Genomic DNA, 22,947 nt, shown 5'->3' with positions numbered 1-22,947 from the left:
TAGCAAGCAGAGCAGATAGCGATACATAAAATTGACTGATGTATGTCACTGTTTACTCACATAGGGCATGGCCATATATATACATGATGACACACACACACACACACACACACACTCTCTCTCTCTCTCTCTCTCTCTCTCTCTCTCTCTCATATAGATCAGTTCTACTGCAGGAGAATGGCTTCCATTAATTCCCAAATCTAGCCTCCCCTGTTCCACACGAGTCACCATCACACGTTCTCTCTCTCCTAATGGATTAATATGCTTCCATCGTTTTTGGTCCACTCTTTGCTTGATTCTCGCAATGAGTTTGATTCTCTAAATGAAAGAGATATGAACACTTATTTCACCTCAAATTCTATGCCGAATATGAATGATCATGATCATCAACATAACCACCATCACCATCATTATCATCATCAGCTTTCATTTGTAGTTGCTATGTTTTCTCTGGTTTTCATGCTCTGTTCCTCCACCTCAAGTCATGCTAGGGGTGAGGAGGTCTTCATTGTTACTCTAGATGGTCTTCCTGGAGTTCACAAGTTTGATTCTGATGTAAAGGAAAGAAATGGTCTTCCCATGGCAAGGTATCTTCTCTCTGTCTCTCTCTCTCTCTCACACACACACACATTTCCTACTTTCTAAAGATATAAATTGATCATTAACTTTGAATGGGTTACTTACATTAAATACATTTCGTCTCCAAAACCAGTCTAAGTTCTTTCTTGGGCCCATCTTTGTAGCCTAGAAGCTCAAGCTTACTTTGCACAGCTAGAAGCTGAACACGATGAGTTTCTTAGCAACAATTTTGAGTTGGGTTCTTACAAGAAGCTCTATAGCTATAGCCATGTTCTTAATGGCTTTGCAGTGCAGATAGATGCTGATAAGGTATGTTTATTTATATACACACACATATACATAATAACAAGTTTTTTCACTGTTCTCCCAACATAGCTTGCAATTGAGATAATGCTAATTATACTTATGATTCAGAACCTTCCCTCTAATCTTCATAAGCTCTCATTCTCCCTCTCATTTATTTCTTAAATTTTCATGTCTGTTAATGTTCTATCCCAATAGACAGGAGAATTTTATATCTATTCTATTTAAAGCTTACTCTTTATATCTATCCTCCAACAATTTTATCATTGACATTTTTGGGGTTTTAAGGATAGAGTTTAGGGTTTCAGATATTTCTCATACTACAGTCTACAATCACATTCTAAGTTTTAAGAAGTTTAGGGAATAGGGTTTTAAGATGTCTAGAGTTTAGGTCTTGGATTTAGATGTTGACAAGCCCGCTTTCCTTTTTTTGATGGTGGGTTGGTTCAAAAGGCAGACATGTTGAAGAACTTGCCTAATGTAAGGGGAATAGAAAGAGATTGGGAATTGGAGAAGTTTACAACACACACTCCGGATTTCCTCAGGCTACCAGATTCAATATGGCCAATGGAGGGCGGTCCATCCGGTGCTGGAGAAGGAATCATTATCGGCATCCTAGATACTGGCATTGATCCTTCTCACCCAAGTTTCTCTGTTACTGGGTCTATCCCATACCCTCCTCTAGATAGGTTTCATGGAAAATGTGAGCAATCCATTGACATCATCTGCAATGGAAAGATCATTGCTGCCCAACACTTTTCAGCAGCAGCCCAAGCAGCAGGTGCATTCAATTCATCAAATAATCTTGCCTCCCCTCTTGATGGAGATGGACATGGAAGGTATGTTCCTACAAATGCATTAGTCACATCTATATCATGATGTACACTTACACTATGTGCTACCTTGCAATGCACTTACTGTATATGATATCTTCTCTGCTTGCTATGTGGTTCCTTTCAGATGTAAAATTAAGAGCTTATGTATACTTCTTGTGAATACTTCCACCATGTGCTACCTTGCTACATACATACAATGTGTTGTCTTATCATGCTTTCTGACGTGATACTGTTTTTTTAGACTTAAATGTGATATTTCGCTATGCTTACTATGTGATACTTTACTTGTTACAGTCACATTGCTTCAATAGCTGCTGGAAACCATGGAGTCTTAGTAAACTATAATGGGTTTTATTTCGGCGATGCTAGCGGAATGGCGCCACGTGCAAGGTGATGATATCTATAAATTCTCATATAATAGATTATTTCTTACATATTCTCTCGTTCTACTAGAATCCTACTTTATTCTTGACTGATAATGATTGGCTTTATGTACTGCAATTAATCATCCCCAGAATTTCTTCGTATAAAGCTCTCTACGGGAAGTTTGGAGGGTTTGTTTCTGATGTTGTGGCAGCAATTGATCAAGTAAGCTTCTGAGAAGAAACATAAATTTGCATAAATTATACAGCATTTTTGTTTTCAAAAAACAATCATTGGAGCAACACTTGTGTTTACGTTTGATTATATGTGGTGCTTTAAAAAAATAAAATAGGCTGCAAAGGATGGTGTCCATGTGCTGAGTTTATCAGTAGGACCAAGCAGTCCACCATCGAGCACCCGCCTCACATTCTTAAATGCTTTTGATGTGGCACTCTTATCAGCTGTGAAGTCAGGAGTATTTGTTGTGCAAGCAGCTGGTAATGCAGGTCCTTACCCGAGGACTATGGCCTCGTTCAGCCCATGGATTATGTCTGTCGCTGCTGGCCTTGATGACCGACGATATACAAACTCCATCTATCTTGGAAATGGTGTCACACTCTCCGGTATTGGCCTTGCACGTAAGTCTCTTCGCTTTCTGAGCATATCATCTTCTAGATCATATGCTTGTCCAATTTGTTGATTTTAAGCTTTCTTATAAGTTAATCATTTTCCACAAGGTCACCATATTCATGTTTTAGATACCATTGATATTTTAAGAAGATGGTAAGTCATTGCACTTGGCCATCCACCATGTCCATAATTATACACCATTGATAATAGAAAGATATAATCAATGCCCACTTGACAAAGCCACCATAAAGTTTAGATACCATTGATATAGGGTCATCATACTCATATCTCGATCCATTGATATTAAGAAGAAATATAATGTCATTTCCACTAGGGCACTACTCATATTTTAGACTCCAAAGTGATTAAGAGGATGATGTTTAATAATTGATGCACTATGTCTACAATATCTTTGTAAAAGGAAATCTAGTGGTTAATTAATGTGCATGATGTGGGCAGCGGGCACTCTGGGTGACCAAATGTATGATCTCGTTCTCGCCGATGACGTGTTATTGAAAAACCCTGGGATCAATTCAAACAGCCCTATGAATTGCCAACAACCTGAATCTTTTGATAAGACCCTAGTGCAAGGGAAAATCCTTATTTGTACCTATTCCTTCAGTTTTGTTTATGGAGCTGCAACAGTGAGAAGAGTGGCTGATACTGCCCGAAACCTGAGTGCAGCCGGTTTTATCTTGTTTGCGAAAACTAACTTGCCTGGGAATAAGTTCAATCCAGTACCTCTTGCAATTCCAGGGATTGTCATCACAGATTTGAAGGATTCGATGGTAATGTAACAAATCCTTGATACTAGCTAGCTAGATGATATATGATTCCCTGTATATTGCTTTTAAAATGGTTAGGCTTTAGGGCAAAAATGATAATAAAAAATCCCACACTAGTTTTTTTAACATAATGCTAAAATTCGTCAATGGGACAAATGAACGTCTTTTGAAAGTTAAAAATCAATTCAATTTGTGAAACAAGAAGGAAGCAACTAAACAAACAATTAAATTAGTTTTTCTCGAAATTGTTGACCTCTAAGACAATCTGTTATGATTCTGTGATATTTACTGAGAATGTTAATTATTTTCCCATGGTAGTGTGGCCATGTGTGGCACTTTCAGAATCCAGTTGAACGTGGGAATGACACTTTTAGGAATTAGAGTTAAACAAGAGTGACATTTTTATATCTTGTTTTGTCCTTTTCAAAAAACTCTTATATGTTGTTGGGTCTTTCTTTTCTCTTTATGACAGACTCTTATAAACTACTACAACACAAGCAAGACAATCCCACAAGCAAAGCTAGGGAATGGAATGTCTCCAACTCTGCTTGAAGGGAGGGCTCCACAAGTGGCTCTCTTCTCATCCCGAGGGCCATGTGTGAAAGACTTCAGCCTCCAAGATGCTGATGTTCTCAAGCCAAATATAGTAGCCCCTGGGTCTCTAATTTGGGGTGCATGGACCCCTATTGGTACTGATGAAGCTGATGATTTCCAAGGTAATGCTATATCGTCCCCACTCCCCCCATTTTGTGGATTTTGAGATCCGTGGAGATTGAAAGTACATTTTCTTCCTATCTATACATTTTTACAATATAAATACGGAATTACAACAAAATTCGCCTAAGGCAAGCCAAAGATTTCGAAAAGAGCTTGAAAACTTTACCCACATTTCCAATAAAACATGGAAATACAAGAAATATTCATCAAAAACATAACCATAAGATTATGAATTAAAAAAACATCAGCCAAATTTCTACTCCTTTTGGGGTTCTCATAACTTAAAACTCTGCCCATGGATTTACATTGAGCGTGCCCAAGTTCAATCCTCATTAAGGGTTTGGCGCGATTACATAGATCATATCATTCTACTGTGCAACATCAGTAATATTGTCGTTCTACTTTTCACTGTGTGTGATAATGTATATATAACAGGCCAAGAATTTGCTCTAATGTCTGGAACAAGTATGGCCACACCTCATGTCGCTGGCGTTGCTGCTCTCATACTTCAGGCTCACCCTGACTGGAGTCCAGCAGCTGTTGCTTCAGCGATGATGACCACTGCCTCTATTCTTGACAAACAAGGATTCCCATTGCTTGCACAACACTATGCTACAAATGGATCTGTGGTTCTTGAACTTGCGACACCATTCGATTTCGGGAGTGGAGCTCTGAATGCCACAGCTGCAATTGATCCAGGCTTGGTCTTTGATGCAGGTAATGTGTGTATATATGTATGAATTGAAAAGAATTTATGTGTATGCATGGAAAAGAATGTCTGTGTATGTATGTGTGAAGTGAAAAGAATTTATGTGTATGCACGGAAAAGAATGTATGTTTATGTATGTATGTATGAATTTGTCTATGTATTCATGTAGTGCATGTATGGATATTTAAGCTTTGATGTTTCTGATATGGAAAGCAAAATAAAGTATGCCAGAAGAGAAGATTCCCTGAGAACCTCTCCTCTCCTTGCTATTAATGAATGAACCTAATATATATGTGTATAAATATGCTGACTGGCAGGTTATGAAGATTACATCAACTTCTTATGTGCAATGTCTGAAATAGTGGATCAAGAGACACAGGTTCTAAATGCAACTGGCTCAAGTTGTGACACAAAGGAAAAGCAGAGGAGACCAGTAGACCTAAACAGCCCATCCATCACCATTTCCAACATGATGAACTCAAAAACAATCATGAGGACAGTCACAAACGTGGGTGGAGAAACAGAGACTTACACTGTCTCTCTTGTGGAACCGAGTGGGATAGCTGTGGAAGTTACTCCAAATTCCTTCACTATACCAACAGGGGGATCAGTCAGCCTTGCTATAGAACTGAGAGTGGTTTCCCCTGCCTCCTCCTTTTCTGCTGCATATACTTATGGTTCCATTCTGCTGACTGGTAATCAAAACCATCTTGTGAGAATGCCATTGGCTATAAGGATTGGGACTAGTTAGAAAATATACATCTATATCTATTTTTGATGATGATAGTGATAAACATAATCATTCTTCCTTTTCTAATCCTAGCATGTATATATATACATATTTTGCACTTGTTTTATCTACACCAAAAGATCTATACATACAGGCATAGATTTTCACTTGTTAGCTTTATTTACACCAAAAGATCTATACATACAGGCATAGATTTTCACCTGCTACCTTTATCTACACCAAAAGATATATACATACAGGCATAGATTTTCACTTGATATCTTTATCTACACCAAAAGATAGATACATACAGGCATAGGTTTTCACTTGTTATCTTTATCTACACCAAAAGATATATACATCTAGGCATAGATTTTCACTTGCTATCTTTCTTTATCTACACCAAAAGATATGTACATACAGGCATAGATTTTGCACTTGTTGTCTTATGTATGTACATTTTCGTGCGTATTGTCGATGTAGCTCATCCTCACGAATACCATTTATGCAAGGGATCATGATTAAGATTAAAGGCATCATGGGTGAGATCTAAACATGATTGCATTCTGTACATGTTTCCTCACTTATTATCTGTGCTGCTCATTCCCATGGTAACACATCATGAGTTGGTTTTGTGGGGGACCATGATTCAGACAACTTGGGACATGGGTTGTTTCGAAACACTAGTCAATTTTGAGGGTGGCCATGATTCAGACATCTCGCAATGCGAATGCGATCCTGCAACGATTTGTTCCATGGAATGTACCCAATTTCATATCTGCAGAGTATATATATATATACCCAAACCATGTGTTCTGCAAATTAAAGAGTTTTAAGCTTGTTGTGTGGTTGTACAGTTATACTCCTTAAGAGACACATACCACCTCAACGCAACCCCTTGCATGTTTGTGTCTCATACCACAACTATGACATTCTTAGGCTTGTACCTTGTTTATGCCATTCACCGGATAAGTAGGAGTCTAGTTGAACCAAAGAGAGTGAGATCTTAACTAAATCCCTTAGTTTGGTGTTTGAACCATCACTATCTAGATTGTGTGGATCGATCATTCCCAGTTCCATCTAGTGTAACTCTACCTGTATATATATATGATCTCTAGTCAACACTTGAACATGAATACGAAGTGAAACATGTGTTCGATGATCAAGAGGAAGGAGCCCAACGGAGTTTTTTTATGGCTCAAGCTCACCTTGCAATCAAACTAGTAGGCTTGTGAAACATTCAGTCCCTATCAAGTAATAGATTTGCGGGGAGTGTCATGTGCTTGATTGTATGGCGTTATGTCTCAACCTTAGAGCAAGTTTCAAGCCTATATCTTCCAACTACCATGTCAATATTCACCGAATGATTATGTTTGGCGTTCACTAATTACAACTGAACACATAATGTTCCTAATCCATCGTTGTATGTCATCTAGATTCGATTGAGTTTGGGAAAATTTTCAAGGATACTTGGTTGTGCCTATTCCTGATGCAATAAGATGACAAGTGACAATTCAACATTAGAATCTTGCTTTGTGTGATCTTATGTTTCCCCAACATACAATTTCCATGTAAAGATTCATGTTCTTTAATTTTGAATGTAATGTCACATTATGTTCATTGTATATGCACTTGGATAACCATACATGCATTAGATTGAGCTTTGGAATACAGATCAAGAGGCTCTTAGTTGATAGCAAAGGCCTTTTGCATCCTCGTTAAAAAAAGAGTGTTGCTGAGAAGAAATATATTGAAACATTGTATATATATAATAAATATTACTGTAAAATATAATGAGCACTGGTGGTCTAGTGGTAGAATAGTACCCTGCCACGGTACAGACCCGGGTTCGATTCCCGGCCAGTGCAATATGCATTTTAAATGCCTCTTATTTGTGGCTTTTTGAACATTTACTTCTCTTGTTTATGGGTTTCATAACACGGTTAGCCTTGTTTATCCACCAAATGTATATATATAAATATATGGGGTGCCGATTAAATCAATCTAAATTCCATAAAATGCACTATTTCTTACGATGCATTGGTTGGACTTATGCATTACACAACTTTTATATGGTATTATGACAATTTCACGCATTGTTAGTAGACTAATTAAACATCAATCCCAATTTTTAATTGTCTAAGAAAGTTCATTTACTACTAAAGTTGTACGTGATATTTTCTAAACATTAAGAAACACTACTAATTTTTCTACCATGAAAATTGAATATTTATAGTAAAAAAACTTTTTCATGTTGTCGTGAAAGTTAGAAATAGTAAGAATGTGTGTACAACCTAAAAAAAGAAAGACGAACAAACATTGTAGTGCAAGGAGACCATCTAACATTGTATTTGTGATTCAAATTGTGTGATGAGTTGAAGTTTTGTATGATCCTTTCATGATTTTAACCACATAAGGGATGTGCCACTACCAGTTTCAAGCCCTTGCCTCATAATGCACATGCCAAGAGTTTGAGTTCCACAATTGCCCATAACAACAAATGACAATCAGTTTGTATTATGTAACAACCAACACACTTGATGATATGATGTCTTACTAGTTATAGGACCCAAAATGAAAGTCATTAGTTCGACAAATGATGGCTTACAACCTTTCATGACCTCTAGTTGGAGTTATAATGGGTTGTCATATATATATATATATATATATATATATATATGATGCCCTTCCTCAATTGAGTTTACCCACCACCTTCTCAAATTGAAATGATCATGAGGATTCTTGCACCAAGAGATTTTTTAATCTAAGTTCTTTCATCCATATCTTTGTAACTTCAGCGATTGGGAACAATGATCTTTAGTTGATTGCACAATGAAACCTTCCTAGAATTTAGTTAATGCTCATGATGAGGTTGTTGAGTTTCACTGAAATTATTCAAATAAGCCATGTCCAAGTGCTCGTGTTCCAACTATAGATATCATACCTTCCAAGTATTTTCTCAACTCTTTTCGAGTATTTCTTGTTACCTTCTTCTACTGTTATGTTTGGCATGCAGTGTTCTCAACTTATGAACTATCTTATAATTGTTTGTATATTAAACAATGTCTATATTTGAAAGATAGGTCTTCTTTAGGCTTTTGGGTTTAACCCTACTAAATGAAGAGAGGTGCATATTATGATACTCGTACATCAGGGAGTGTCAAAAATAATTGGTTGTGATGGCGAAAGTATTCCATTATGCGTGAGAAAGATTTTTCTTACACTCACATAGTCACAACTCACAATATAAGAAAAAAGGAAAGAAACATTTACTTGCAATACTAGTGAAAAGTATATCACATTAAAAACAATATATACCAACATCATTGGAGATGAACTAAGATATAAATTGACATTGTAAAAGTATCAAAATACCATACACTTCTATCATTGACTATAAACTATTGCCACCCATAGTTAGGTATGAGCAAGCACAATTAACATTGGCAAAATGTACATAAGACGTGTCACCTTCGTGTTGTCTGGATATTATGGTAATGTATGCACACGTTAAAGATACATACAAGAAGAACACATGGTATGTTGATACTGACACTTTTTATTGATGAGATAGGATAAAAACTATTGGCAATGACAACATGTATTTTCTCACTACTCTAATAAGATGCCTATTGTCAATTGGGTAAACATGCACGTCGGGTGGTAGGCGTTTGGTGCATGTCTTCATAGAAACATGCAATGCAATGTATAGCAAATGAAAAGCCATTTTCTCTTCAATAGACAATCAGGAAGTAGTTGAGAGTCTATTCTTGAGTTATTAGTAAGAACTATATATATTCATGGGCATAAAAAGAATGGAATTATTTTTTGTTAACAATGATGCACACTAATATAAGGTAGAAGAAATAGAGTAAAAAATACATCATGGTTTACGAATTTCAAATCATGCCTTCTCACAACTGAGATGTACATACCTAACTCGTTGACGTGCGATGACGAAAGCTTAACATTATACTGGAACACAATTGATTAAATCTAGCAAATCTAAACCACTTTCATAAGACGAAAACAATCCAACACACACCTAGGAATATACTTACTTTAAGCAATACCTTATAGGCTTTATAATGGAGTTTAACTTCTCAAAACAATCGAAGACCTCTCACTAATCTATTGATGAAATATTAAGATTGACTCACGAAACATAAATGATGAAATCTAGTAGATCTTGACCACTAAATAGATGAGCACTCAACGAGGCTTTATAATCAACCATAAGCTTTTGAAACTAATTGAAAATCTCTCAGTTATTTGTTGACAAAATATTAGCATTGTATCAATGATCACAATCAATGAACTCTAAGCAAATATGGACCACTTTCGTGAGATGAAAAGAAGCGAGCACTCAGCTAGGAACAAAATCAATACAAACCGTAAAGCATGGCCTCATGGTAGGCTTTATGATTGACCTTAAAGTGTCTCAGTCAACAATTGACTACCCCTCGAATCATCGAAACACTGAAGGCTTTAAGGTTCGCATGACCATGGACAAGCATTGACGTGTTACGATTGTGAACAAGTTCAGGTTGTATGGAGTGGAACAAGTGACGCTAGGAAACCATTGCTGCCCATCAAAGGAACTATTGAGGTATAAGGTCATGGCAGCAGAACGCGTTAAAAACACGCATCGTGAGTGGACATATGAGCGAGTCCCGGACAAGAGGAACAGGACATGACAAGCCATGAACCAAGAAGACAGTGTGAAACCAAAAGAGCTCTTGTAAGTTTTAAATCTTCCTCTCTTTACCCCAACACGTTAAAACCATGCATCATGAGTGGACATATGAGCGAGTTCCGGACAAGAGGAACAGGACAAGACGGGACAAGCCATGAACCAAGAAGACAGTGTGAAACCAAAAGAGCTCTTGTGAATTTTAATCTTCCTCTCCTTACCCACCAAATCCAATGCTTTGTACACTTTGATAATTAAAAATCACCATCTCCATGAATCATCACATGGTACCATGGAGCTCACTGCATTCCTCTTGTCTCTGCTTACATCTGCTGCTATCTGCATTGCGTTGATCTTTGCCCATTCGTGGCTTTCTACCAAACCATGGAACTATGTTGTTTATTATCCCAACAGGATTCGGAGGGGCCTTGGCCCTCCTCAGTACATCATCAATCACCATTACCTGTCTTGGATCCTCGAGTCTTGCAGAGCTTCAGACAATGATTTGATCACCATGGGTGGGCTTGATGCCACTGTCTACATCATCTTCCTCCGCTCTAGTAAGCGATGTTATGTGGTGTCGCGATTCGTGTTGATTACTAATACAATGATTTTAGCAAATCATTGATCATGGTTATTATGTATGTAGTGTTTGTAATCCTTGGTATGACAGCATGCTATAGCCTTCCTGTTTGCCTTGCGGTGAGCCTTACAGAAGAAAACAAGCATGATGATGCATTGACATCGTCCACATTGGATCGCCTTACCATCGGAAATATCCGGGTAAGTACATTCAACCATATGTTATATCATCGACATGATCAAAATTCATCAATAAAGATTGTCTAAATCATGGAAAACCTCCCACATACCATATATGTGTGTGTGTATGTGTATGTATTTGTGCCCATCTATGTATCCATACATACATACGTACATACATGCAGGCAGGCATGCATTCATAAATGTGCATGTATGTTGAGGATGGGGAGTTTTATATAATGTACCTATGTAATGTGGCTCCCATCCCCAGAGGAAGAGCAGTCGGATATGGGCATTCGTGGTGGGTGCATATTGGATGTCGCTGTGCACTTGGGTTGTATTGTGGAAGAGTGGTCGGCATGTCATTGGTTTGAGGATGCAAGAGTTGAAGGGCGCACGCGCGCACGATGCCCACATTTCCATAAGCTCGAACATGTGCCGGCCCGAGCAATTCACTGTCCTTGTGCGAGACATACCTGAACCGAAGCCCATAATCTCTATTAACAAGGTACGCTCTAGTGTACTCTCAGATGATGGACTTTCTGATGATGTGGATGGTGCAGCCGCAGCTATCCCGAAGAGCTATGCACAAGAGGTGGATGCCGTCTTCCGGAAACTTCACCCGGACACTTATGTGAGGAGCCAAGTTGTGGTGGACATAAAGAAGGTACTTGTCATTGGAAAATGGCCCAACTTGTCCATGAAAAATGGCCTCTTTCCCACATGACTCAGGGGAAGAGTCTCTCTTTCTCCGAGTTCCTTCTAATGTTGTTAATGTGCTGATTTCAGATAAGCAAGATTTGGAAGGAAATGGAGAAGTATAGACGGAAATTGGCTCGAGCGGAGGTGGATGCTGCTGTAGCTGGACATCGACGGCTTGTAAAGCAAGGATGGCTCGGACTATGGGGTGAAAGAGTGGACTTTGTGGAGATTTACAAGGCCAAAGTTGAAGAACTATTGTTGCAATGGGAGATGGAGAAGAAAACCACACTCAAACAGCGACAGATGGGGGCAGCATTCGTCGTGTTCAATAGCCGGGTAGCTGCATGCTTGGCCACAAGAAAGCAAAATACGGAAGCCGTGGGGAGGTGGATCACGACCCTGGCGCCCGACCCGAAGGACGTGATGTGGAAGAATGTGGGACTTGGGTGGTGGTCTAGGACCATGAGGAAATGGGTGGTTTGCACGATCGTGGTTGTGACCATATGCATCCACATTGTGCCGATGGTTGCGATAGCTGGGATCATAAATCTTAAGGACCTAGAGAGAATCGAAGTGTTCCATTTCTTAAGGACTGTCTTGAAGGTAAGGCTCGCGAGGACACTGATCTCTGCATATCTCCCACAATTGGCATTGCTAGGAGTTTTGGAAGTTTTGTCGTCTTTTCTTTCAAAGTTGTCGAAGGTGGAGGGATTGGCATGTGCCACGCATAGGAGACTATCGGTATCCGGAAAGTTCTTCTATTTCAGTGTCTTGAATGTGTTGGTAGGGGTCACTCTAGCTTCATCGGTTTTCAAGGTTTTGAAAGATATTCTCGATCACCCATCGGACACCTTGCACCTCCTCGTAGCTTCCATCCCTCCACAGTCCACATTCTTCATCACCTTCGTCTCACTCAAGTAAGTTCAACATCTTTGCCCCCCTTTAACTATAAATCGGACACTTCCCCGTGGGAAAATACCCTGGAGTAGTGGTTTTGTTTTCTTAGAAAAACTCGGAGTCCTTATTTTTCTTACCGAAAACTTGCGTCACTATTTCTTTTAGTAGAAATTCGGAATGTCCAGTTTGCTCTTTCAAATCTCTATCCCGCGTTCTAATATTTTATCTAGCCGAAGGTTATCTTTGGTCCTGTTAGAAAATTGGTATAACAGCTTATAAATGTCTTGGATGATAGGATTTGCTATACTTGTTTCTTGATGGCACATTAGATTACTCCATGAATATGACTTTGATGCATGACTAATGTATTACGACTTGGGAAATATCTAATGTATCATTGCAAAAGTTACATCAAACTACAAAATTATCTTCTTTCCGAAGTATGGAAACCCTATACATGTTGACCCATCCTATGCTAGAGTCAATGAATTGTTATAAAAGCTATTATTCAATCTAGTAGTGTGCATGAACATTTCAAAACTATTGGGAAAACGAAGCTCATGGATGAGTGAGCTGAGAACCCTTCCTTGAGAACATGGATCAGACTTCTTGTGAACAATTGGATTTCCTCCTCTGTGATGGAACCATCAAAAACAAACTAGTTGTTTAATTTTGCGAGCAAATGGGGCATCATCAAATGGTGCCAAAAGGGGGAAAATCACATTGTAACAAGTGTACAGTAGGTATTCTAGCTACAAGCAACAAAACAATAACATTGAGATCTTTATGGACATCGAACAACAAGCTCTATCCTTATGAACATCCCAAAAGCCATTATATGCACAACACTACCAAACACTTTCAAACGTGGATTGTTTGCCCATTTACAGAATCACATCCTAACATGCCTAACCCTACCTCATCATCCCACACCTGGTTGAAGAACCTATATCCACAACTTGGCGTGTGTCAATGCCTAGCTAAATAGGACCAAATATATGCAAACCATGAGTCAAGCTATGTGATCTCTCTCTTATGAACCTATAGCCACAAGTCAACCATAGAGAGTGATAATGACACATCAAACTAAAGAGGATCATAGTGGCAAAGCATCCAAGACTCTTGAGTTTGAAAATGAGAACTTTTGCTTGCTACGAAGTCATGTTTTTTACTCGAAGGTCCAATAGTTCATGTTTTTCTCCCTCGAGGATGATGGTGTATCACCGATATCATCAGAAGCTAAATTTGAGTGAAACCAAGTTTTACCCACAACACGCGCTTGACCTTGGCCGTATAAGTGTCTCGTGGACATTAACAAGATATATATGTATCTGTTTGTTTTACAAAGTCATTTATACGTATATGCATAATTAGTTTGTAGTTTATTTCACTTTATTTATTTATATATATAGTTTACATGTAATCCTATTAGCAGTTATCTATCAGTCATGTGCTTTATATCACTAGTATCCATTCAATAATACTACTTGGTTGCTCCCTTCTCATGTATCTCTCACTAGTAAAATTAGTGTAAGTTATAACGTGAAAGTTGGAAAAGTAAAGCCAACTTTATTTGAAATTATGGCTACGACATTAGTAGAGATTGCTCTAAACCATAATTTACTCATAAAGTATGACATGCTTTGTAAAAGTCGGACTCCTTTACTTGAAACTCTTTGTAAGGTAAGGTGTTTCAATGGAATGCTCATCTGGTTTCTGGTCTTGCTGACAATAATTGAGAATTGAAGGGATAGGGTTTTTAAGCTAATATGTTTGTCTAAAGCATTTAGTTGTTCCCATAGCTTTCTGTTTGTCTTCTTCATCATAACCTTTTTCTATAACTCTTTCAAGGTCTTGAACATGTCATGTTTCAATTGAGGCATTGTCGTGAGCAAACATTCGCATAAACATTGTGATGTAACTAAATAGTATTCACACCCTCATGATCTTGGAAAATACAGAGCCCACAATTTCTCCATACTAGTATACAATGCCATTTTATTACAACATGTTCACCATATTCATGCAACTAGTCATGTCCTAGTGTTTTGCTATATTTAAATAGTCAACTTACTTGCTCACATTAGCATGATTTAATATAATACATTTGACATGAGTATCATATGAGTAGAATATTTATGAAAAGATTGTTTTTAAATTGACAAAGAGAGCCCACATTTATCTCTTGTCAACTAAGGAGAATCCTCAACTTTTTCTTAAGAATATCCATTTCAAAATATCTTTATAAAGACATTGTTGGTGTGTTCTGGAAATCATTTACAAAATAATGTTGCAATGTAGCTTTAGCTCTTTCAAAGATAGTGAAAAGTAAAGATGCACATCCATAACAAAAACAGGCCAAGCTATTGGAAATAGAAATACGCTAGAGAATTCTAGACAATTTGTCACATTTTCAATCAATGAGGGTATCAATTCTAAAATGCTCTTTAAATGACTATGTATTACAAAGTTAATTTTTTACGAAAGACTTTGAATATTGTAATTGAAGAAAACTAGCACTTCAAAGTCTTTCGTAAAAAATTACAATATTGGATCAAGAATTTTGGCATGAGGAGACATCAAGAAAGGCTAAAAAGAGTCATATTAGACGTCCAAAATTCTTACACCTCATGCCAAAGCACACACCCATTGGAATGTTTGCATTCATTGTGGCTCTTATCTAAATTCATTATCAAGATTTTCCTTTGCCAAAGCACAGTGATGCAACATAGCAACACGTGATGGAGTAAAACCTACATATAGAAAGACATATGTATCTTTAATGTGATTATCTTAAGTAATTCCTTAGGCAAAGTTTAAGGCAAAAAAGTCATCTAGTTTGAGACAAACGTATATTGTGAAACAAGAAAAAGACTTTTAACTATGACGCAAATGTATATTACATTTTTCTAGCCTAGGAAACAAAGTTAGAATATTTGCTAATGTTTGAGCAATATAAAGTGAACATTGGAGGTGTTAATGTAGCCATCAAGAGACAGAAATGATTAAAGGGTGAACATGTTGATGATCTACATTGCAAATATTACATCCTACACTTAGTTTTGTTGCTAATGTCAAAACGGGATGATATTCACTTAGTGAGTTGCCAAATAGGGAACATTTAGCAATATAAATATAGTAAACAAATATCTAATGAGAAGATATTGGATCACGGCAAGGGTCGTGATCTAAACGAGATGATGTAGGCAGTTGTTTGAAATTGTATCATAGATAAGCCAACAATTAGTCACATATGAGATGGGTTGTGTTTTTAATTTCTGATAAGGATGAGTTATAAGAAATGCCCATAGTTTATATGTTGATAGAGATCTTTTAAATTAATTGGGACAGGTTCTCCGTGGGTTATGGGTTGAGGTTGTCAAGAGTGATGGCATGGGTTGTGTATCACCTAAAGAGGAAGTTCAAGTGCAAGACATTACAAGAGGAAAGGGAGACATGGATGCCAAAGCCGTTAAACTATGCCAAATTAATGTCAGGTGACATGATGGTAGTCGTCATTGCAATCTCGTATGCTATCATCTCTCCCATGATCTTGCCCTTCACCATTGCCTATTTCGCCTTTGCTTTGGTCATCATGCAAAACCAGGTAAGCTTTTTGCTTTTATTGTCATGTTTTGCCATTTTTAAACAACATCATATCATCCTTGTAAAAACAATAAAAGAACTTGACAATTTATTTACCACAACTCTAACGTGGATAAACCTTTAATAAGCAAGGTGATCATGCTCGCTAGAAAAAATATTTCACTCATGGTAGATTATAAACATTTGAACAAAGGGCATAAATGTGCATGTCAATATCATGAGAGACATAAAGGGATCATCAAAGAGACGTACAAATTGAATTTGAGAGAGGGACATACTCATTAAACTTAAGAGTTAGCATTTGCATGCAGGTACTAAATGTAAATTACCCATTGTATGAAAGCATGGGAAGAATGTGGCCACACATGCAAGCAAGAGTTGTAGGGGCATTGTTTCTATCACAAATGGTAATGTTGGGCTACTTGGTGATGAAGTCAAACCATGAACTTGCATCGACAATGGCTATGGCACCTTTGCCACTTGCAACAATCATGTATGCATGGTTGAGTCACCAAAACTCATATCCAATGTTCATAGACATGCCCCTCTCTATTGCTCGTGATGCAGACTCTAATACTAGAGAAGTGATCTCCCATACTCACATCCTCACAACATTCGTGCCAACTTGCCTCACAGGAATTGATACTTTTGATATTGACCATGATGATAATTTTGAAGATGCCAAGTCCAATATTTCATCCTCACATCCTTCCTCTCGTTTCATGTCCCCTACTTTACCCATTCCCTCTTCATTCTAGTTTATCCCTTCCTCCATTTTCATGCTTAATGAATTAAGCCAATCCATCAATGTTGGTGATCTATTAATTCTTTCCTTCTCATTTCTCCCTCCCCTCTTCCTAGTTCAAAATGTTGAAACCCTCGCTCACTTTTTCAAAGATAAGCTGAAACCCCGTAAGGTTCTTCGCGAACACAAACTTCAAGGATGCAATCATTATCTTAATATCCTCTTTTCTGGTTTATTCTTGACAAAAGATGATCAAATCACAAGGTGCACTTGAAACAAAAGACATTTCAAGAGAGATTTTTTGTTGTATCCAAAACATTATTTTAGCATGATACTTTAAGAGATCAATATCTCATCAATAGATAGACTCTATTAACATGGGTTAACATGCTTAATAAAACTAGGCATCTTCTCATTCAAGGCAGTCCACTTGAACCAAATTACATGTAAATTATAAATTGAGAACAAAATATCTAAAAGATTGTTGGGATCCACTTGAACTAATTTTTTGCTTGGTCAATTATGACCTCATAAATTTCCTGGTGACCCTTTAGTTTACAAGATAAGCATGTCTTTTTGCAAAGAATTAACAATGTTTGTAAAGCTGTACTCCACCATGAAGAGTTTATAATACCAGCCCACATGTAAATGAAGTGCCCTTGGCTGCCTCTATGTTATCTTCTTGAAACGTCATTCCACTTCTCTAGACACCCAAACAGATATGCATAATCAAGCAATATACACATTTTGACTACCTGAACATGGGCAGAAGTGGCAAAAAAATTGTTGCTATCACATTTACCTGCCCTTCTCACAATGTTTGGCATTTCATATCATCTCTCCATTTCATCTCAGATTATTTACATTACCACCATACTTACGCAAAGGAACTAAATAAATTTATTTCTTATAAAACCCTGATGTGTACATGATCCATAGTTTAGACAGATCAACATTTACAAATATGATCTCTTTTCCATAAAATAGAAGAAAACTCAACATGATTAACTTTAAAGCTTCGTAATTATCAATATATAAATATATCAAGCATGTGTCACCTACTTGTTGAGAATCTGGTAGACTGATATGGCTCTCAAAGTGAATTCACAACCAATGTATGTGAATCTGAGTGAGACAAAAAAACAATGTGGTTTATCTTATTTTAATGCTTACACAACCATTTTACACTCTTGTGCTAAGTACACATATCAAAGTTTTAAAATATCCTCAAAAGAGACTTTGTTTAGTAAAACTGCTTTGATCAATGATACTACAGGTCTTCACAATAATGATATACAACACGGTGCGGAATCTGAACGTGATCATAGATAACAATCTGACCAGAGATGCAAATTTCCTAACCCACCATTAAATCATTTTCATCCAGATCTACCTCTTACTTCTTCACTTTTGCAATATCAAATAGATCCTTGAAAAGACCATCATCTTTCACTTCCTTCTTTGGGTTACCTTGCTTTCGAACCATTGTGTAGTCAGATTCTGTCGTGAATGTTGGCATTGATTGAGTTTGTGGATAATAACTAGTACCATGTCCTTGCAAAGAAAGATTTTGCATATGTCCAGCAAGGCTAGTGTGCTGAAAATGAGATGATGCTTGGTACAACTGCTGTTGATGCTGTGATGTAGAGGGAAGTACTGATGAATTTCCATATACATTTGAGGTCTGTAAAGATGATGTATTTTCCATGCTCCATGGTGCAGGAGGTAAAGGATGGTTAGATGACTGTGCACCCAAGCCTTGCTGAATCTGCACAGATGGTACAGTATACGATGCATATGACCCTTGACCAAGGCTTTGTTCCTGATGGAATTGACCTGTTGAGTATAGAGGTTGAAACTGAGAAGAAGGTTGATATCCTTGAGGGGATGAAGGTTGAAAAGAAGGCTGATATCCTTGTGGGGACATAGATTGAAAAGAAGGCTGATATCCTTGTGGAGATGTAGGTTGAAATGAAGCCTGATATCCTTGTGGAGATGTAGGCTGAACTGAAGGCTGATATACTTGTGAAGATGAAGGTTGTGGAATCATGCTCGAAATCTGCGTTACGTAAGGAAAGTTTGGTTGTTGTGACACATTAGAAAACTGGGGTGTTGCATAAGGTAAGTCTGAAAGTGGCCTTTGGAGTATATGAGAATTCGATTGTTCCCCACCATAGATAGAGTTTTCCTGTTGACTCATCGATGAACCAGAGGTTGAAGGAGGCATTTGGTTTGTACCAAATATTAATGCAGTTTGCTGCGGACTCAGGGAAGAGCCACTTGCAGGAGTGCCACCATAGATTAAAGCTGCTTGTCGTGGACTCAGAGCAGAGCCATTGGGTTGAATAACAGTCTGTTCTGTGTGGAAGGACGAGTCATTAGGGTTAACAGAAGTCTGAAAAGAACTTGATGGACCACGTGCCCAAGGTACAACATAACTATTGTTGTTCATCTGCCCTGGTGAACCATTAAACTGAGTAGGAAATGTTCCATTCTGCTGCATATAAGTCTGCTGACCAGTGTTAAATTGTCCAGTTTGGAATCCTGAACTGCTGGTGACATTTGGTGGTGGCCCATCCAAAGTTATTAATGCAAGAGAATCGGGTGCCTTCTGTGGAGTTGATAGAGGAGATTCAGTTGTACTCTGAAATGTATCACCACTCAACAGATCAAATGTTGTTGCACGTGTAGTTGCAGGAGGTGCCACATTGTTATTAGGCTGTTGAATAGGTGGAGGTAAAGCAAGTTGAGCACTGGAAGAAACAGGCACTGTGGTGGGCTTTGCAGGTCTGAAGAAAATCAAAATAAAGTTCAGGAAATTATCTGATAAATCAATCGCAAACTATCAGAAACAGGCTATTGTCATCATGAATGGATTCAAGCTATCATACAAGTTATTTACTTTAAAGCATTGCAACATGCGAGTTTTTAGGGGTAAATGCATTTGCTCTGATTTGCCAATTCTAGATGCCTCCATTTAATTCAGAAAACTTCTTTCCAGAGTTATCATGTATCTGTATATTTATGTTATTCCATGGTTATAAAATGACGTACTCTACAGAATGAACATTTTCTGTGAAACCCATGTAGACATGTTCAGCAACGAACACCCCTCCAGGGAGCATTTTTACAAATCCAATTATAAAATAAATCATGTGCTTATAACAAATGAATATTTTCTTTCTTCCTGCATCAATGATATATCGACATGTTCACTATAAAATTAATTCCCACACCTCCCCCCCACCCATAGTTGGACTTCCTTCCAAGGTAGAGGAAACAGACTCTATGATATTTTACTGCAACTTCTATTCATCTTATCATTTTACAAAACCCATTGAATAATATATGACAGCACTAGATTTCAAAACGATCCAGCAAATTTGAGTAGATCCCATCTCTCCTAAACTGAAGCTCCTTTTTAAATATAGAAGAATACTCCCTCAGCTTGAAAATGGCACAAATTAAGAATAATTAGATGCTCTTTTCAGCATTTATTATATAACTATTTGACCTGTGAGTGAGCTGAGATAACACATCATCTGAATCCTTTTGCGACCGGTTACCAACAAAAGGGGATGGGGATGTCACACGAGGAGGTGGGGCTGTAGAAGATTCCTTCAGCAATGGAGCACCTGACTGAATGGCATCATGTTTTGCTAGTACTCTTTTCAAATCATCATTTAAGGTTAAGGCTTGACGTAATAGCTCTTCATTCCTGTCAAAAGAAAGCCCAACTAAATTATCAGAAAGATCCTTGGGAGGAGAAAAACAGAAAAATGCAGAAAACACAATCATTTAATTGCATCTATAGCCTCTTAAGCAAATCTTGACACCTTCAGGAACAAAGATTTTAAAATATCACATTTGTCCTGGTTGGAGTGATTCAAAACTAAAATTATGTTAATCAAAATTTCCATGGAAAAACACCTGCAAAAGGTTACCTACCAATTTGCAAGCAGTTCTTCTAGATTTTCAGAGAGCAATGGAACAAGAAACTTTTAATACCCTCCTCAATTACAAGATCATTTTATCTACTTTGTTGAAGAATCAATATGGAAGAGTAAAGAGCTACAGAAATTCGAAAATAATCACTTCTAATTACAAGAAATTCAACTTTATAAAGATGGCATACACGAGATTACTAATAAGTTGAGCACAAACTTACGAAGTTGAATTCACAAGCTGCAGCACTCGTCTCTCCGCAGTACGGCATTGTTCTACAAGCTCCACAATCACTTCATCCCTTAGAGCCTAGTGTAAAATAAAATAAACTTTACTCATCTTCCATTGCCAAAAGATAGTTTCATCGTACAAAGCCTTGAGAATACAGATTTATAATTACAGCCCATCAAAAGATCATAATGCAGCACAAGACTAGTCCTTTATACATAAAATGTAAATATTTCCACAACATATATTATCCATGTCAGTACATATGTCTCATGCATAAATATGAATTTCTAGATATCCATGTATTTATGAATTCTCTATCTAAGTAAATACACAAATATACATATTAACGAACAAAACAAGACTGAAAACAACAAAACACAAACCTGCAGAAATCATAAATCAACAAAAACAAACAGACATAAATTTACATGAACATGCAGAAATTTAGTCCTTCAATTACGTTATTCCCATAATACCTGTCGGTTTTTGGGATCTATAGCACTCAACATCTCAGCAAGCACCTCCATTCCACTCCGAGCATTGTGCATATCCGACAAGCTAAAAATCACAGTTAAAATATCAAACTTTATAATAAGTTTTATCTCTTGCTAACAAAGATAATACACCCAATGAAGCAAGAAACAATTGCCAAGAGCTCAGCACATGAAAATCAGACACAGGATTGATCACAAGATTAAAAGTCCAATATTCAAAATAATCCATGTGGCATTGAACATAAAACCACACGAATATTTTTCATAAAATGTTCAGACTTGTGCTTTATACTATTTATTAAAAAACATGGTTTTCCAAAAGTTAGATTACTGTGGAAATCAGAAGATTCAGGACATAAAAAACTGTAGAAATCCTTGGAAATCTTAGTTAGTCAGCCATCACCAGTGAATTAAATCTCAAAACATTGTCGTGCCTTCCCTTTCATAAGATACACCAGTAGATTGCTCAACTACTCTCCTGCCACTCCAGAAAACTGCATCTATGACAGTTCTACTGATAGCTAGAGTTATTACGTCCATGCTACAATTTGCAGATTTAACTACTCCACTTTTTATGATGCTGTTGTATGTTATATTCAAGATTTGCTCAACATGAGAGGGGGGGGGGGGGGGGGGGGGGGGGGGGAGCGGGTAAGAGATAAGAGGTCACATGTATAAAAATCAAATATAAGAGGGAAGAACAAACTATTGGAAAACCGTTATGGTCAGGACCAAGAGTTTCAAATCAACTTGAAGAGTATGCGGCTCATTGGAGAAATTTAGAATGCAATTGGGAATACAAAAGTAGGATGGTTGTTTCTCATCCAGAGTGAGAAAAACTGATGCATAAACATCATTCATGATTGTTCCAATCAAATATTAAGTTTAACAGCAGTGAGAAGTGAAGTTGCATTCTGCTGGGGTCGGTTTTCCAGGATTATCATCACATTTCAGCAGTAATATCATTAATATTTATGGTTTTTCACAACTAGCAGTGACATGTCAAAAAGAGCAAACATAAAGCTTTCATAACAATAGCTTTTGCTCTTTTCATACTGACAGACCTTTTCTCCATGGTCCATGGTTCAAGATCGAGAACATATGCTAAACGTTGGAAACCTCACATGCCAAAACCATAAATGCATGCACATGGTAAACTCTATTCAACATAGTAAAGGTCTGCAAATGCATTCTGTTACTATGAGAGTATATCAAGAAAT

At 37.5% G+C, this 22,947-nt stretch overlaps 3 protein-coding genes and 1 non-coding gene across 5 annotated transcripts in view; 3 read left to right on the top strand and 1 right to left on the bottom strand.

Annotated features, from left to right (window-relative positions):
- The first annotated feature begins 221 nt into the window (after window positions 1–221).
- On the top strand, window positions 222–5,739 carry LOC147859424 (subtilisin-like protease SBT2.6). 2 transcript variants are annotated; one of them, XM_087325698.1, is made up of 10 exons: window positions 222–587; window positions 744–888; window positions 1,336–1,721; window positions 2,013–2,108; window positions 2,234–2,306; window positions 2,434–2,719; window positions 3,171–3,499; window positions 3,969–4,212; window positions 4,649–4,930; window positions 5,240–5,739. In XM_087325698.1, exons 1-10 carry the CDS (start codon window positions 262–264, stop codon window positions 5,671–5,673), a joined length of 2,601 nt encoding a protein of 866 aa, XP_087181824.1. In that variant the 5' UTR covers window positions 222–261; the 3' UTR covers window positions 5,674–5,739. The 2 variants fall into 2 exon arrangements, with proteins under 2 accessions (XP_087181824.1, XP_087181825.1); XM_087325699.1 differs by lacking the exon at window positions 222–587 and having other exon boundaries at window positions 767–888; window positions 1,340–1,721.
- A 1,710-nt stretch (window positions 5,740–7,449) lies between these two features.
- TRNAG-GCC (transfer RNA glycine (anticodon GCC)) lies at window positions 7,450–7,520 on the top strand. The gene has a single exon. It is a non-coding gene; the product is annotated as a tRNA-Gly (tRNA).
- Window positions 7,521–10,608: 3,088 nt separating this feature from the next.
- Window positions 10,609–17,395, top strand: LOC147859422 (CSC1-like protein ERD4). Its single transcript, XM_087325246.1, has 6 exons — window positions 10,609–10,905; window positions 10,995–11,128; window positions 11,379–11,774; window positions 11,897–12,726; window positions 16,058–16,313; window positions 16,624–17,395. The coding sequence occupies exons 1-6, from the start codon at window positions 10,638–10,640 to the stop codon at window positions 17,068–17,070; spliced, it is 2,331 nt and encodes a 776-aa protein (XP_087181372.1). The 5' UTR covers window positions 10,609–10,637; the 3' UTR covers window positions 17,071–17,395.
- A 798-nt stretch (window positions 17,396–18,193) lies between these two features.
- Window positions 18,194–22,947, bottom strand: part of LOC147859421 (uncharacterized) — an 8,858-nt gene continuing 4,104 nt past the window's right edge. The window contains exons 6-9 of the mRNA XM_087326307.1: window positions 21,710–21,841; window positions 21,226–21,311; window positions 20,572–20,775; window positions 18,194–19,846 (exon numbers count right to left, since the gene is read on the bottom strand). Of these exons, the coding sequence (XP_087182433.1) occupies window positions 18,454–19,846; window positions 20,572–20,775; window positions 21,226–21,311; window positions 21,710–21,841 (1,815 nt within the window). The 3' untranslated portion in view covers window positions 18,194–18,453. The remainder of the gene's footprint in view (window positions 19,847–20,571; window positions 20,776–21,225; window positions 21,312–21,709; window positions 21,842–22,947) is intronic.

Source organism: Azolla caroliniana, unplaced genomic scaffold (assembly GCF_043228905.1).
Source record: "Azolla caroliniana isolate FFs.n. ecotype wild unplaced genomic scaffold, voAzoCaro1.0.p SCAF_10, whole genome shotgun sequence".
Classification (NCBI taxonomy): domain Eukaryota; kingdom Viridiplantae; phylum Streptophyta; class Polypodiopsida; order Salviniales; family Salviniaceae; genus Azolla; species Azolla caroliniana.
This window is presented reverse-complemented; position numbering and strand designations above follow the sequence as displayed.

Excerpts from the sequence above, each read along its gene's own strand:
- LOC147859424 (XM_087325698.1), top strand. The coding sequence starts at position 262 with ATGCTTCCATCGTTTTTGGTCCACTCTTTGCTTGATTCTCGCAATGAG. Across the intron at positions 588-743 it reads AATGGTCTTCCCATGGCAAG|CCTAGAAGCTCAAGCTTACT; the intron begins GTATCTTCTCTC and ends CCATCTTTGTAG. Across the intron at positions 4,213-4,648 it reads TGAAGCTGATGATTTCCAAG|GCCAAGAATTTGCTCTAATG; the intron begins GTAATGCTATAT and ends TATATATAACAG.
- LOC147859422 (XM_087325246.1), top strand. The coding sequence starts at position 10,638 with ATGGAGCTCACTGCATTCCTCTTGTCTCTGCTTACATCTGCTGCTATC. Across the intron at positions 11,129-11,378 it reads TTACCATCGGAAATATCCGG|AGGAAGAGCAGTCGGATATG; the intron begins GTAAGTACATTC and ends TCCCATCCCCAG. Across the intron at positions 11,775-11,896 it reads TTGTGGTGGACATAAAGAAG|ATAAGCAAGATTTGGAAGGA; the intron begins GTACTTGTCATT and ends TGCTGATTTCAG.